This window comes from Cololabis saira, chromosome 14, assembly GCF_033807715.1.
Source record: "Cololabis saira isolate AMF1-May2022 chromosome 14, fColSai1.1, whole genome shotgun sequence".
Classification (NCBI taxonomy): Eukaryota; Metazoa; Chordata; class Actinopteri; order Beloniformes; family Belonidae; genus Cololabis; species Cololabis saira.
In genome coordinates, this window is record NC_084600.1 from 10,199,506 (window position 1) to 10,213,072 (window position 13,567).

General features: G+C 42.1%; 1 protein-coding gene across 1 annotated transcript in view; it reads left to right on the forward strand.

Annotated features, from left to right (window-relative positions):
• Positions 1–1,616: 1,616 nt before the first annotated feature.
• The window catches only part of LOC133460166 (signal-induced proliferation-associated 1-like protein 2), a 37,322-nt gene continuing 25,371 nt past the window's right edge, over positions 1,617–13,567 (forward strand). Inside the window, exons 1-6 of the mRNA XM_061740728.1 lie at positions 1,617–1,668; positions 2,246–3,810; positions 5,918–6,042; positions 7,861–8,049; positions 10,322–10,496; positions 11,466–11,569. Of these exons, the coding sequence (XP_061596712.1) occupies positions 2,703–3,810; positions 5,918–6,042; positions 7,861–8,049; positions 10,322–10,496; positions 11,466–11,569 (1,701 nt within the window). The 5' untranslated portion in view covers positions 1,617–1,668; positions 2,246–2,702. The remainder of the gene's footprint in view (positions 1,669–2,245; positions 3,811–5,917; positions 6,043–7,860; positions 8,050–10,321; positions 10,497–11,465; positions 11,570–13,567) is intronic.

Genomic DNA, 13,567 nt, shown 5'->3' on the forward strand with positions numbered 1-13,567 from the left:
TACTACTAGGTAATTACAGTGTAATTACCATGGTATTACCTGGTTATTACTGTACTGTAAAAGAAAGGGTTACCAAAGTAAGAAATTAAACGTAATTATTTACATCGGTTACAAAACACAGGCTCCAACAAAACCGAACCTCTGATGTCTTTTTGACAACAACTCATTGTTATTTTAACCCTGTAATGTCAGATTTCTTGTGTTGGATCCGTTCATTTCTGAGACCTTTGAACAACTCTCCTACAAAAAAATGAATGAATAAAAATGGCTTTAAATTGCTTTATATATATATATATATATATATATACATAGTATGTATTACTGTAATTATGATGCAAAAAGCTATTAACTAATACTGACTGACAAAAGTGGGGGTGTTTTAAATTCAAATACATAGAGAGACGTTAAAGAACTTCAACAGTCCCAAACCGCTGAAAGTGATCCAGCGCAGAGTCGGCTCCAGAACAATACCAGACAGGTCTGACACAGGCTTGCTTCCTCTTTTTTTGTTTCTATTTTTTTTTTTTACTTGACTTCCTGTTGAAAAAAGCACAAAGTGTCTTTGCAGGACTTATGTTTGATTTGTTTGTACACTTTGCCGCTCTTTATCATATTCAGTGATTCCAGTACAAGCAGCCGTCACTTGTCGGGTTAACTTGAGAACTTTATGAAGAAAAATGAGGATGTGTTGACGCCGTCTGTCCATGTGACCAAATCTGACTAGAGCAATAGCAGGGGGAAAGTACGTGTGTGTGTGTGTGTGTGTGTGTGTGTGTGTGTGTGTGTGCGTGTGTGCGTGCGTGTGTGTGCGTGTGTGTGTGTGTGTGTGTGTGTGCTTGTGTGTGCGTGTGCTTACGTGTGCGTGTGCGTGTGTGTGTGCGTGTGCGTGTGCATGTGTATGTGTGTATGTGTGCATGTGTGTGTGCGTGTGCATGTGCGTGTGCATGTGTATGTGTGTGTATGTGTGCATGTGTGTGTGCGTGTGCGTGTGCATGTGTATGTGTGTATGTGTGTATGTGTGCGTGTGTGTGTGTGCGTGTGTATGTGTGTGTGTGCGTGTGTGTGTATGTGTGTATGTGTGCGCGTGTGTGTGTATGTGTGTATGTGTGCGTGTGTGTGTGTGTGTGCGTGTGTGTGCATGTGCATGTGTGTGTCTGTGTGTGTGTATGTGTGTGTGTGTTTGTACTACTCATGTTATAATAATAACGCGCTTTTAAAAGATCTCAAAGACGCTTATGACGACATTGTTCTATTTATGCCGTCACATTGACGCGGTCCGGCCTCCTTGTGGTTCCACCAGGAACCGTCACCGGACCCCCTGTGAGCCGGTCCAGGTCCGGTGGAGCGTCAGTCAGTCAGACTGCTGCAGTGCTGTGTGTGTGTGTATGTGAGAGTGTGAGTGTGTGAGTGTGTGTGCGTGGCTCTGTCTGGAGCTGCTCTGCACCCATGCACCTGCTCTGTAGGCTGCAAACACAAGACGAGTGATGCATGTGAAGAAGAAAAAAGAGAAAAAGAAAGTCAGACAGGAAGAAGCCTGAGAGATCACTGACAGCGGTGAAAGAGTTGAGTTTGAGCTAGTTGCCACAGGTTTGCTCAGCGCGAGGGCACGGGTGACAGATGGTGATGAGCACACGCTGAGCTTTATCTCATGCACACTTTATTTCTGGGGTAAGTTGCTGTTTAAAATATGAATACTGTTTGTAGGTTTAAAAAAAAACAAAAACAAAAGGGAAGCTTGCGGTTTCATAACCTTGAGCACAAAGCTAAATGACTCTTAAGATCCTAAGATAGCGAAAATACTTTGTTTGCAAAGTTTTCTCTTTTGTTATACTTTATCCTTTGAGCACAGCAATAAAACTGCTTGTCAAGAGCGTGTGTACGTGTGTTGTATTTCTCTTTCTTGTACACCGCTATATTGTCAGCTATTCAGGAAGCCCCCTCCCCTGTGTTCGTACTGTCCATTGTGAGCGTGTGTAGGGGGGATGTGCTGAGAATTACGTTTGATATGAAACTATTTAGGGAAACATGGGAGCGGAAAGTGTGTAAAGGAAAGAATAATACAGAGAAAACCGAGGTACGAGGCATTACTCAACAATACAACACACGTCAGACCTGCTTGCTGCTTTAATGCTGAAACCCAATAACTTGTTTATCGCAGCCGTCCGGACTCTGACAAGCTGCAGCGGGGCTGCGTGGAGAGCTGTCAATGAAGATAAAGTCAATTCTTTTTGTCTTCTCTACTCAGGTGGCCAGTGGATGAAGTCTGCAGGCACTGAGGAGTGGAAACCAATGGATGCCATGTTGTACGGGTCGATGCAGGCAGGACCTCTCCTACGTAGAGGGCAGAGAGTCGGGCCCCGGAGTTGATCCTCTCACTCTCACCCCACTGGAAAAGAGCAACCTGCAACTGGACCTAAACACACATGTGCACAGCTGGATGGACCTGTGCAGCGAGCGACAGCGGCGCTTTCTCTTCTGTCTCCATCATTCACTCTCCACAACAGATTGTAATATCTGGCCGCGGCTCCTATGAGAGCCAAAGGCTTGGGAAGGTTTGGCCACCCCAACTGTTGGGACTGAGAATGACATTTGTTGCTTCCACCTAGCTGGATTTCTTTCACCGTTGTGCACAGCAGAAGCGTTTCCCACCAGCATACATACACCAGGAACTGGGACAGCACTCAACAGGAACTCTCGGCACCATGCAGTCCGACGACCTCTTCATCCGCAAGTTTCGCCGTCAGAATGTGCGGCCGCCCGTCGCCACCGTCAACTTTGACAAGCGGGAGGCGGGCGTTGTGGAGTGGCCCCCCAGGAGGGAGGGCAACGCCACAGAGGCCGACAGCCTGACGCCCAGCCGCGCGGGGCTGACCCTGCGCTCCGTGGGCCGGGGCCACATCATGCAGAGGAGTAACAGCGACGTCACCTTGGGAGACTTGGACTCCTCGGCCAAGGCGGGGGGAAAGGTGGTCCGAGCGGCGGGGGAAAAGGCTGGCGCGGGGGGGCAGGGGGAGCCCGGCGTGCTGCTACACAGGGAGTACGGCAGCCTGTCGTCGCTGGAGAGGCAGAGCCAGGCCCAGGAGCCCGGCGCGGAGCACCCGGGACCCCTGAGTCCCAACGCCCTGCGCTTCAAAGACCCTTTCCTGCTCCTAGGACTCCGGGACAACCCTCCGGAGCCCGAGGGCTTCTTCCGAGGTCTGTCCACTTCCACGGTGGACTCCCCAAAACCTGCAAAGCCACCCAAGCCTGAAGGTCTTGGTAAAAAATCCAAAAGTACCCCTCCTCAGATCCCCCAACAAGGTCCCTATGACAACCTGGGAGGCGGCGCCTGGGTGAGGAACTTCGCCCACTACGATGTTCAGAGCTTCCTGTTTGACCTCACCGAGGCGGCCACAAACAGAGACAGCATCGGACGCAAAAAGAACATCACCTCGGGGGCTTCGGCCGCCTCCCAGCTGCGGCCCCTCTCCCAGGCCAGCCCGGCTTCCCCCGCGCAGGGCGGGGGGGCCAACGGGGGCAACGGGGACGACTTGGAACAGTCGCTGCTGGACGAGGGAGACGGCAACGACAACGAGCTCCTGCTCAGCTGCCCCCACTTCCGCAACGAGACGGGGGGAGAGGAGCAGGTGGGTCTGGGTGGGTCCCCGGCCAGGCGGGGGCTCTGGTCCAGCCTGCGGACCCCCAACGATGCCGTCTCTGTCCTGGAGGAGCCCAGGGAGAGCCACGTGCAGCCGCAGGGCAAGAGCAACTACTTCATAGAGCACGCCGACCTGGGCGCCCATTACTATCGCAAGTACTTCTACATGAAAGGTGGGTGGTGCACCACAGCAGTGCAGCTGCTTCTGTTTGTGTTTAGTTTATTTGTATAGCACAATTCAACACAAGGTAATTCAAAGTGCTTTACATCAACATTAAAAGCGGCAAGACACAATTAAACAGTAAATAACAAATAAAATGAAATAAAATTATAAGAAAAGAGGTAAAATAATAAAAAGCACAAGTTATTAAAAATAAGGGCAGTAAAGTACAGCAGGTAAGTATTTAAATTAGGAGTACACTTCAGTAAACAGTAATGTTTTTAGGCCTGATCTAAAGGAGCTGACAGTTGGAGCAGACCTCAGGTCTACAGGAAGTTTTTTTTTTTTTTTAATCACAGTCTTTTTATTAAAGGTTTTGTATATCACACAAAAAAAAGACAAAACAAGTAGAACACGAAACCCACTACCCACCCCAGCTCATAATAACACATTAATCTTGTACAAGAGAATATGCATTGTTCCAGGTTGTAGCAGCTTGCTATTTTCCACCTGTAGTCCCTGGGCAGGTTGATGGAATAGTGCATAAAAATGAGTATAGAAAAAAGAAAAAATAGGTAAAAGAGCAGAACAAAGCAAAGAGACAATAGATAAAATAGATAAATAAAAACATGGAAGCAGATTCAATAGAGCATGGGATCTGTCAGATGTTGGCAGCTAAGATTTAAAGCTAGGCTGCCCCCCCAACACACACACACACACAACACACTCATAAATGTACACACACTTGTCTTGACAGTAACCAACACTTGGCCAGATGTGAGAAGGTGTGGGGACTTGTACATGAAATAATGTCGGTTGGCAGAGTTTTCCATTGAGTCATTGCAATACAGGAGAATAATGACTTCCCAAATGCAGTTTAGCGTTGGGGTCCACGACACTCCCCCCTGGTAACAGATCTGGTTGTTCGTGTAGACTTCTCAGAGAGTAACACATTTTTTCAAGTGGGGAGCTGCAGCAATATGGATAATTTTAAAAAGTAAGCAGACATTTGAGTGCTTTATCAGATTCTCAAAGTTTTAAATTTCATATTTGTTGAGTATACAGGACTGTCTCAGAAAATTAGAATATTGTGATTTTCTGTAATTCAATTACAAAAACAAAAATGTCATACATTCTGGATTCATTACAAATCAACTGAAATATTGCAAGCCTTTTATTATTTTAATATTGCTGATCATGGCTTACAGTTTAAGAAAACTCAAATATCCTATCTCAAAAAATTTGAATATTCTGGGAATCTTAATCTTAAACTGTAAGCCATAATCAGCAATATTAAAATAATAAAAGGCTTGCAATATTTCAGTTGATTTGTAATGAATCCAGAATGTATGACATTTTTTTTTTTTATTGCATTACAGAAAATAAAGAACTTTATCACAATATTCTAATTTTCTGAGACAGTTCTGTATGACAGTGATGGTAGCGACGTGGTTTTTTATCATGGATTTTTAGGGCACCTTTTAGGGCACTTGTGTATTTTGACAGTTTATCCACTACACTTCAAGAACTTATCTTTTCGTAGACATGTTATTCACTGCAGGTATTAAAACATATAAGATGTGGTAATGCTCCGATATCATGTAATAGATCTTATTTCAGTGTTTCAGGCTGTTGTGTCATGTGCGTGTGTGCGATCGTGACTAAAAGGCCTACTATTGTTTGTGTGTTTGCATATCAGGTCTATGTCAGGAATCAAATGCAATCTCATATTCTTCACATTTCACATTAATCAAGTTCAATGTGAGTTAATAGTGAAGTCTGAAAGAAAGTCAGTAAAAATGTTGAATTTAGTTAAGCGGGACAAACTTCAAAACTCCATCAAAAGCTTCGTAAATATGTTTATACAATAAATAAATCTTCTTCTAAAATAAGGTATCAGCTTTATAATTTTACTTTAGAGTGGGTGTATTTTCCATTTCTTTAGTATAAATGCACCGGAGTCGATATGACGGTTTTACGGAAGGGCCGGCTTGAAGAAAATGTTATTAACTCTGGGGAGGGCTTTGCTTTGAGCAGTAATAGAAATCGCTCTCTGGGTCAGAAAACTGGGACTGAGTCAGGATTTAACTCTGAGGGATTTCCATTTCTGTTTCACGCAGAACACCAGAACTTTTTCGGAATGGATGATCGTCTCGGCCCGGTGGCCATCAGCTTCCGACGAGACGAGAAAGAAGGATCCAGTGGAGCTCAGTACAATTACAGAATCATCTTTCGCACCACAGAGGTAAACCTGACGGCCTTGAACATGACTTGATACCCACATCAAATTGGTGGCGGTGTAAGTCTGAGGAAGGTAGTTTAGTTCACGTTTTATGGTCATGGGAAAAGTCCAACAATTCTGGACTAATATTTATGATAATCTGTGTGAGAAATGCAGAGATACAAATGCCATTTAGCCCTAGATTATTTATTTTGAGTGATCATTCATTCCTGACAGGACAGGATAAACATATTAAAAGTTATGTCCAAACTAGTATCATGATTGGCAGACAAATAGAGGGTCTGCATTGACGTCACTTCCCCACTGGACCAGCCCCCTTACTAACACTGAGTGGCAAAAACAGCTGCAACTAGTGGAGAAGACGGGATAACAGCTGATTATTGGCTTAAATTAAAGGCAGTTGGACTTGACAGTGACCCGTACAGTTACCCCAAGAACCATGGACATTAATATTACCGTTTAACGTTAGCTACCCAAAAATCCAACATTACCTGATACAAAATAGGAACCGCAAATCCACGTTTTGGTGCCTGGAATCCAGTTGTTTCTGTGAATTGCAGCGATCCATTTGTCTCTCTTAAGCTTATTTTTCAGCAGTCTGTAAAATGATAACTCGGATTTCTTGCTAAATATATGAGTACAGTCGATCCCACAACAGCTCTTTCCCATTTTAGATGTTTTCCAGTTGCTCAAACTGAAAGTTTACGCTGCCATTCAGTCTTTCTGCCACTCAGTCTTTCTGACACTCAGTCTTTCTGCCACTCAGTCTTTCTGACACTCAGTCTTTCTGCCACTTAGTGGGCGTAACCCTCTGTGAAGTCGCATCTGTGACGTCATGCATATTCCCTCTATACTTATCAGGGGATGGAAGACGGAGAGAGTGCCCTCTCCTCAAGAGTGGGGCACGAGTTGCAGCATTCGAAAAAATTTCATATAAATGTCTGGGAAGACTGGATCTATATGAAGCAAAGTGGGGCAAATACGTCAACCTTTTAAAGGGCTCCTGAAGGGGAATATATAGTGGAGAGATGCAAGTTTTAAGTTGTACATAACGGTGCTCCTTCCTATTCTTATTTTTTTTTTTTTATTTATTTATTTTCTGTGAACCAATTATCTCTTTGATACGGAAGAGAATTAGGGCCAGGCAGGAGAAAAAATAATTGAGAGGGGAAGATTTTTTTTTATTGCGCACTTTGAGAAAAAAGTCGAAATGTCAAGATTAATGTTGAAATATAATTTCAAGAATAAAATCGAAATTTCATGAATAAAGTCGAAATTTCAAGAATAAAGTAGAAATTTTGAGAATAAAGTTGAAATACAATTTTGTGAATAAAGTCGAAATTGTACTTCAACATTATTTCGACTTTCTTCTCGACATTTTGATTTTCTTCTCGACATTTCAACTTTTTTCTCCACATTTTGACTTTTTTCTCCAAATGCATAATGAAAAAAAAATCTTCCTCCTCTAAAATATTATTTTTATTTTTCTCCTGCCTGGCCCTAATACTCTTCCGTACTTTGATGTATTGGTTACTTTACTTATTTGATGTATTTACTTTCATAGGAGTTATTTTCTGTGTCTATCGTTGTTCTAGTTATGTTGTTATGTCTACATTGATACAACAGTGTAATAGCTGTACATGACGGTACACAGTGGCAGATGTTGGTAACCAGCAAGGCTTGGGAGGGGTTTGTTTGTTGGGGGGAGGAGGGGATTACTGTTGTTATTGTATTGTTGGAATAATGAAAATAAAAAAAGCTAATCACAAAAGACAAGAACATGACATGATGAGATGTGTTAATGACTACTACCGTCTCCAGATGAAAACGCTGCGAGGATCCATCCTGGAGGAGTCGGTGCCGTCGGCGGCGCGTCACACCACCCCCAGGGGCTTGTCTCCCAAGAGGCTGCTGGAGTTCATCATGCCAGAGCTCAACCTGCAGTGCCTTCGCCTGGCGTCCAACTCCCCGAAGGTCCGCGACACCCTGCTCAAGCTGGACGAACAGGGGGTGAGTCGCTCGGCATCACAACACATGTACTCAGTACTCGAGTTGTAAAAAGAAATCGGGGGGGTGGTGGATTTTATCATATGGGGACAGATAATTTGTGCTGATTACAAATAATATAATATATTACAAATAATAGCACTGACCAAAACACCTGCAGAAATACTGCAGGAATGACATAGCAGCAGTTAAATGCAGCCTTCTGTAAGCTTTAAATATCCACTGGGCTTACATCAAATACATCAAAACACAACAATAAAAAACAGTTTTCTGATCTTATCAATATGACTCTGTCCTTCACAGGATAAGTAAAATGATCACTGCAAAAACTCACAATCTTAACAAGAATATTTGTCTTATTTCTAGTTAAAATGTCTCATTTTAGTAAAAAAAATCTCATTACACTTAAAACAAGACTTATCACTGGAAAAAACAACAATGTTCACCTGTTTCAAGTAGATTTTCACTTGAAATAAGTAGAAAAATCTGCCAGTGGAACAGGATTTTTTTGCTTGTAATGAGAAGATAAATCTTGTCCCACTGGCAGATTTTTCTACTTATTTCAAGTGAAAATTTACCTGAAAAAGGTGAAAATTGTCAAATAAGTTGTTTTTCTGGTGATGACTCTAAATGTTGAAATAGCAGTAAAACCACATTCATTGATGAAATGACATAAGGGATGGAAAGGAGGGATGGCAGTTTTACAGGGGGGATGATTTGGACTGTTTTTATTTCAGGGGGAGATGCCATCCCCCTCATCCCCCCTCAACTCCAGTACTGCATGTACTAATATCATCAGTTTCTTCCCCCAAGCTGTTCTGATCAACTCTCACAATTAATAGAGTCTCAGAGAAACCAACCAATCACGTGCAATAACAACAATAGCACTTACATGCTGTAACAATGCACCTTCCGGCAATAATCATGTCTGCCTCACTCTGCTGCACCTCTCACTTTTTTGTATTTTTGTATAATTTGTTTTGTATAATTGTATTTTGTTATTTTATTCAGAGCCGTCATTTTTCTCTACCTCATACTGCTGCACCTTCAGTTCTTTAATTGTATATATGTCAATAAGTGCCACATTTGTTTATTTACTGTTTGATATTCTAAATCTAAAGAGCAAAATAACCGGAGTCAAATTCCTTGTTGGACAATGTTCGAACCTGGAAACCAATAAAGATGATTCTGATTCTGATTCTGATTCTGATTCTGAATCTGATTCTGATCAGAATGTCAACAAATGTAATCTGTAGTAAAAACTTAAATTGAATCTTTTTCTTCCTCTTTTTACTATTCTTATTATAAAAGTGAGTTTACATGAATAAAACCTTCTATTAAAGAAAAAAAAATACATTAGATAGAAGCATAAATTTGGATTAGGAAGGCACAATATTCTAATTCTGTACTCTATGTTACTCCACGTCCCAAACTGGCTTAACAGTGAACTCTCCAACAGACTCAACTCGGATATAATTTCTTCATCTATCTCTGCTATGAGCCTTTTGAATTAAATTAAACACTTAAAAACACTTAAATACACAACAACAAACAAACATCACTGCAAACAGCATTTCTTGTGATAATTGGCATCATTTTACTGCAGATGATGAAGTAACGGGACCATAATTTACAAAATCTTGAGCTTCAATATTTCATTCTGCACAATTATTGCTCAGCTTTAATGAAGTTGAAAGAGTTCAGCACCAAGCTTAATTTACACCTGCATTACAACCACATGAACCTTTCCTAGGAAGGTCTTTTCAAGGCTTGAAATCCAGAGCAGAATCGCAGATATCGTGTATAATTTCACAGAATCCTGCAAATGTACAAGTCCAAATGTGAGAAAGTCAAGCACACATTTGTAGCGATGTAATTTAACAATGTTTTATAACAATGAGAAACACAGTCCATGGTTGGGAATGCAGATTCACAGAAACCTGCATGGTGGATGAACCTGAGCAATTATGGAAACATTCAATCAAGAGGAAAAAAAACAAAGAGAGCGTATTAAGAATAATCATAATTAGTACTTTGTTGAACCTAATTCGTCAGTTGAATTCCACGTTCCCTTTCCTATGCATTCTTAATCCTCTCATTTGACTGACTGTTTAGTGCCAGAAGGAAGTTGAAACTTTTGTAAAAACATTTTTGAACTATCAGCTGTGGATTCCAAACGGGGATCCTCTATTACAACAGTCTGAGTGGTTAACCAAAAAAAACAGACTAAATTCTAAAAGCGTATTCAACTGTGCTTTTCTGTCTTCCAATGTAGCTGAATTTCCAGCGAAAGGTTGGCGTGATGTACTGCCGGGCCGGGCAGAGCTCCGAGGAGGACATGTACAACAACGAGAGCTCCGGGCCAGCGTTCGAGGAGTTTCTGGACCTGCTTGGGGAGCGGGTGCGGCTGAAGGGCTGGGAGAAATACAGAGCTCAGCTGGATAACAAGAGTGAGCCCAACACATGCACATCACCCTGATCTATTCATCATACTCCGCTTTGTCACGGCGCGGTGATCAGAAGGACATCGGTGTCCTGCTCAAAGCTGGAGATAAGTCCCATTTAGCCCAATCTGAGTAATGTCTGCAAAATCACATTATCACTGATTATCAGGGCTGGGGATCCATTCAAATGTCAAGAATCGTTTCGATTCCGATTCTTAAGATTCAGAATCGATTATCAAGATTTGATTCGATCCGATCCAATTCGATTTCATCCGATTCGATAAAACAGTTTTTTGAGCTGTTGCTTGAATTATATGACTGTAGTTATGCAACATATTAATACTAGTATTATACTAATCAGCTCCCAGAATGCTGATAGAACTGCTTTCAGAAACATCGTGTGGCAGAATTATCAAACAGATCCAGGGAGGAAACAGAGACGTATGAAATCGCTTTTATGTTTTCCATTTTCTGTGTTTTTCGGGTTTTTAATTTTTGAGAATTTGGTCTTTAGCATTTTATGCAAAGTTAACCCCAAATCAGTATATAAAGTAATGAAATATAGACAATTCATGCAATTTTAAGAGAAAACTTTAATGCTTTCATACTTTTAAACATATTTAAAGGCAAAAACATTGTGTCCAACAAAACATCCTTTTTTTGGGCATAAACAAAAAAATACCAAAAGTTGTAGGCCTAATGTAATGATGAAAAAAAATCGATCTTTAGACGTACAAATCGATTTTTAGGAATTAATATGAGAATCGATTTAGAATCAGAAAATCGATTTTTTCAACACAGGCCTACTGATGATGTCATGGCTGTTGTCCCGTCAGCAGGACAGACGTCAGGACGTAGGCCCGGCCGCGACGCTCGTGTCGGTCCTCAGTTCAGGGACCATGACTGACCTCTGTACCATGTGTGTGTCTTCATGGTGTGTGTTTGTGTGTGTTTGTGTGTGTTGCGGATATGCAGCTGACTCCACCGGGACGCATTCCCTCTACACGCGCTACCAGGACTATGAGATCATGTTCCACGTGTCCACTATGCTCCCCTACACAGCCAACAACACCCAACAGGTAAAACGAGCCCCAATGAAACAGAGAACAGACAAATGGTGTTCTTACATCGCAGAAACGTTCCTTTTTGAACATGTCTAAGGGTGCTTTCTCACTTCCGAAACAGGGGGCGTTTCCCCCTAAAGATCGGTTGGTTTGGTACATGTGAACACAGCAATCGCGCTCGGATGTGGGACAAAACAAGCGAGCCAAGATCTCCTAGGAGAGGTGGTCTCGGCTCGCTTCCATTCCAGACCTGGAGCGGTTTGTTTGCAGTGAGAACAGAATCCACACAGCAACCCACACAACTCCATTCATGTGTATGTGCGACCGCGGCGCAAGGAGAAGAGTCGGTGCAGCCTCCACCCCTTTCTCTCCTATTGGACACAACTTTCTCTATTCCCCCTTTTCTCTCTTCTCCTTTTGGACGTGCCGAGATGTCGTCACAGCGCGGTACGGTGAAATTAAAAAAAATTCAATTCGGGCAGGCAGGCAGGCATAAACGCCGCGGCAGGTGCCGCCAAGCTAGGCGGCAGAGCGGTCCGCTCCTGCGGCGCGGTAGCACATACACAATGAATGGGAAAGCCAGCGGTGGTCTGCGCTTTGCGCCCTCTATGTGAAAGGGGTTATAACCATTGTGATTTTTCCCGGGGTACGGAAGGGGAAACTCCTTCTGCGTTAATTTCTGACCAATGAGAGAACAGTTGGTTCGCGCATGGCATTTGTTAACAGCTTTGAACCGCTACAGACGGTTGCCTTGTGAACACAAACGCCTCAAACTAAAAACAAAACAACTGTATCGATTTAGCCCCTGAATCGGAACAAAACAAACGGGCCACAGCTCTGAAAGCACCCCTAAGTCTTCTCTCTCTTGTTTGTCCTGTTCTTGTAAAGACTGCTGTTTCTGAACCACCTGTCCTCACCCATTTCTGTTTATGCTGTGAAAACGCTTTAGAAAAGGCCTCTGTGCCCCGATCCAAGTGTGACATCAAAATCCTGCCCCCCAGTGTTCACTCCCGGCAGAAAAGGGTTTCAGCACGTATTTGAGTTTTGTGACATTTGTTCAGTTATTCAGTTGCTTGGCATGATTGGTCATTTGAAAGATTTGTTAATAGTAAAGCCATAATGGTCTCCTAAAGTAAAAATGTTCAACTTTAAGTTGATAATTAACTTATTATTATTTTGCATAGTATTAGGTACTTGATTTCAGCTTGAATCAATTAACAAATATCATTCATTTTTATCAGTTTGTTAACAGTCTATCATTTATTTAAATCTAGGGGTGACAACTCCCTCCTATCTGTCACATAACTGTAACCATAAACATAATTACATTTTCACAACAGTGTTAAAGAACCCAATGAAATAACCAGTATAAAATATGAAACTGGCCACTTATTCGGAGAAAATAATTCAATTATATGAATCCTTACATATCATAAATATTTGAACATTTCCCTCCTTTACTGCAACCTCTTGTGCAGAAACAACTGAATCACAATACTTCCTGCAACCATGAAAAAGTGCATCAACTTACAAAATTCAATTTAATTCAATCTATATAGCGTCTATTACAACACAAGTTGTCTCTAGGATCTTTCCAGAGACCCAGAACTTAAACCCCCCGAGCAATTATTACATAAACAATGGCAGGTAAAAACGACCCTATGGGGAGAAAAACTCTTAAGCCCAAAAGTTATATTCCTGAATTATATTCCTGTTCTACTGTGGTAGAATGACATGTTCTGTTCTGTTAGGTTCTGTCCTTGCAGTATGACCCAGTTTATAGCAAATCAGTGAACAACAATGTCCTGACAGTTTTCTTTAGAAATGACTGGCCCATCAGTGATGGAAAATATTCTGACCCAAATGCAGCTGACCAGGTCAAAACCATAATAATACCACATTCACTAGCAAGGACCACGCCATCAACAGGATACGTTTAAATGATTTATTGATACGAAGATGATAACGATGACGATGGTGATGATAATGGCGATGACGATGACAATGGCGATG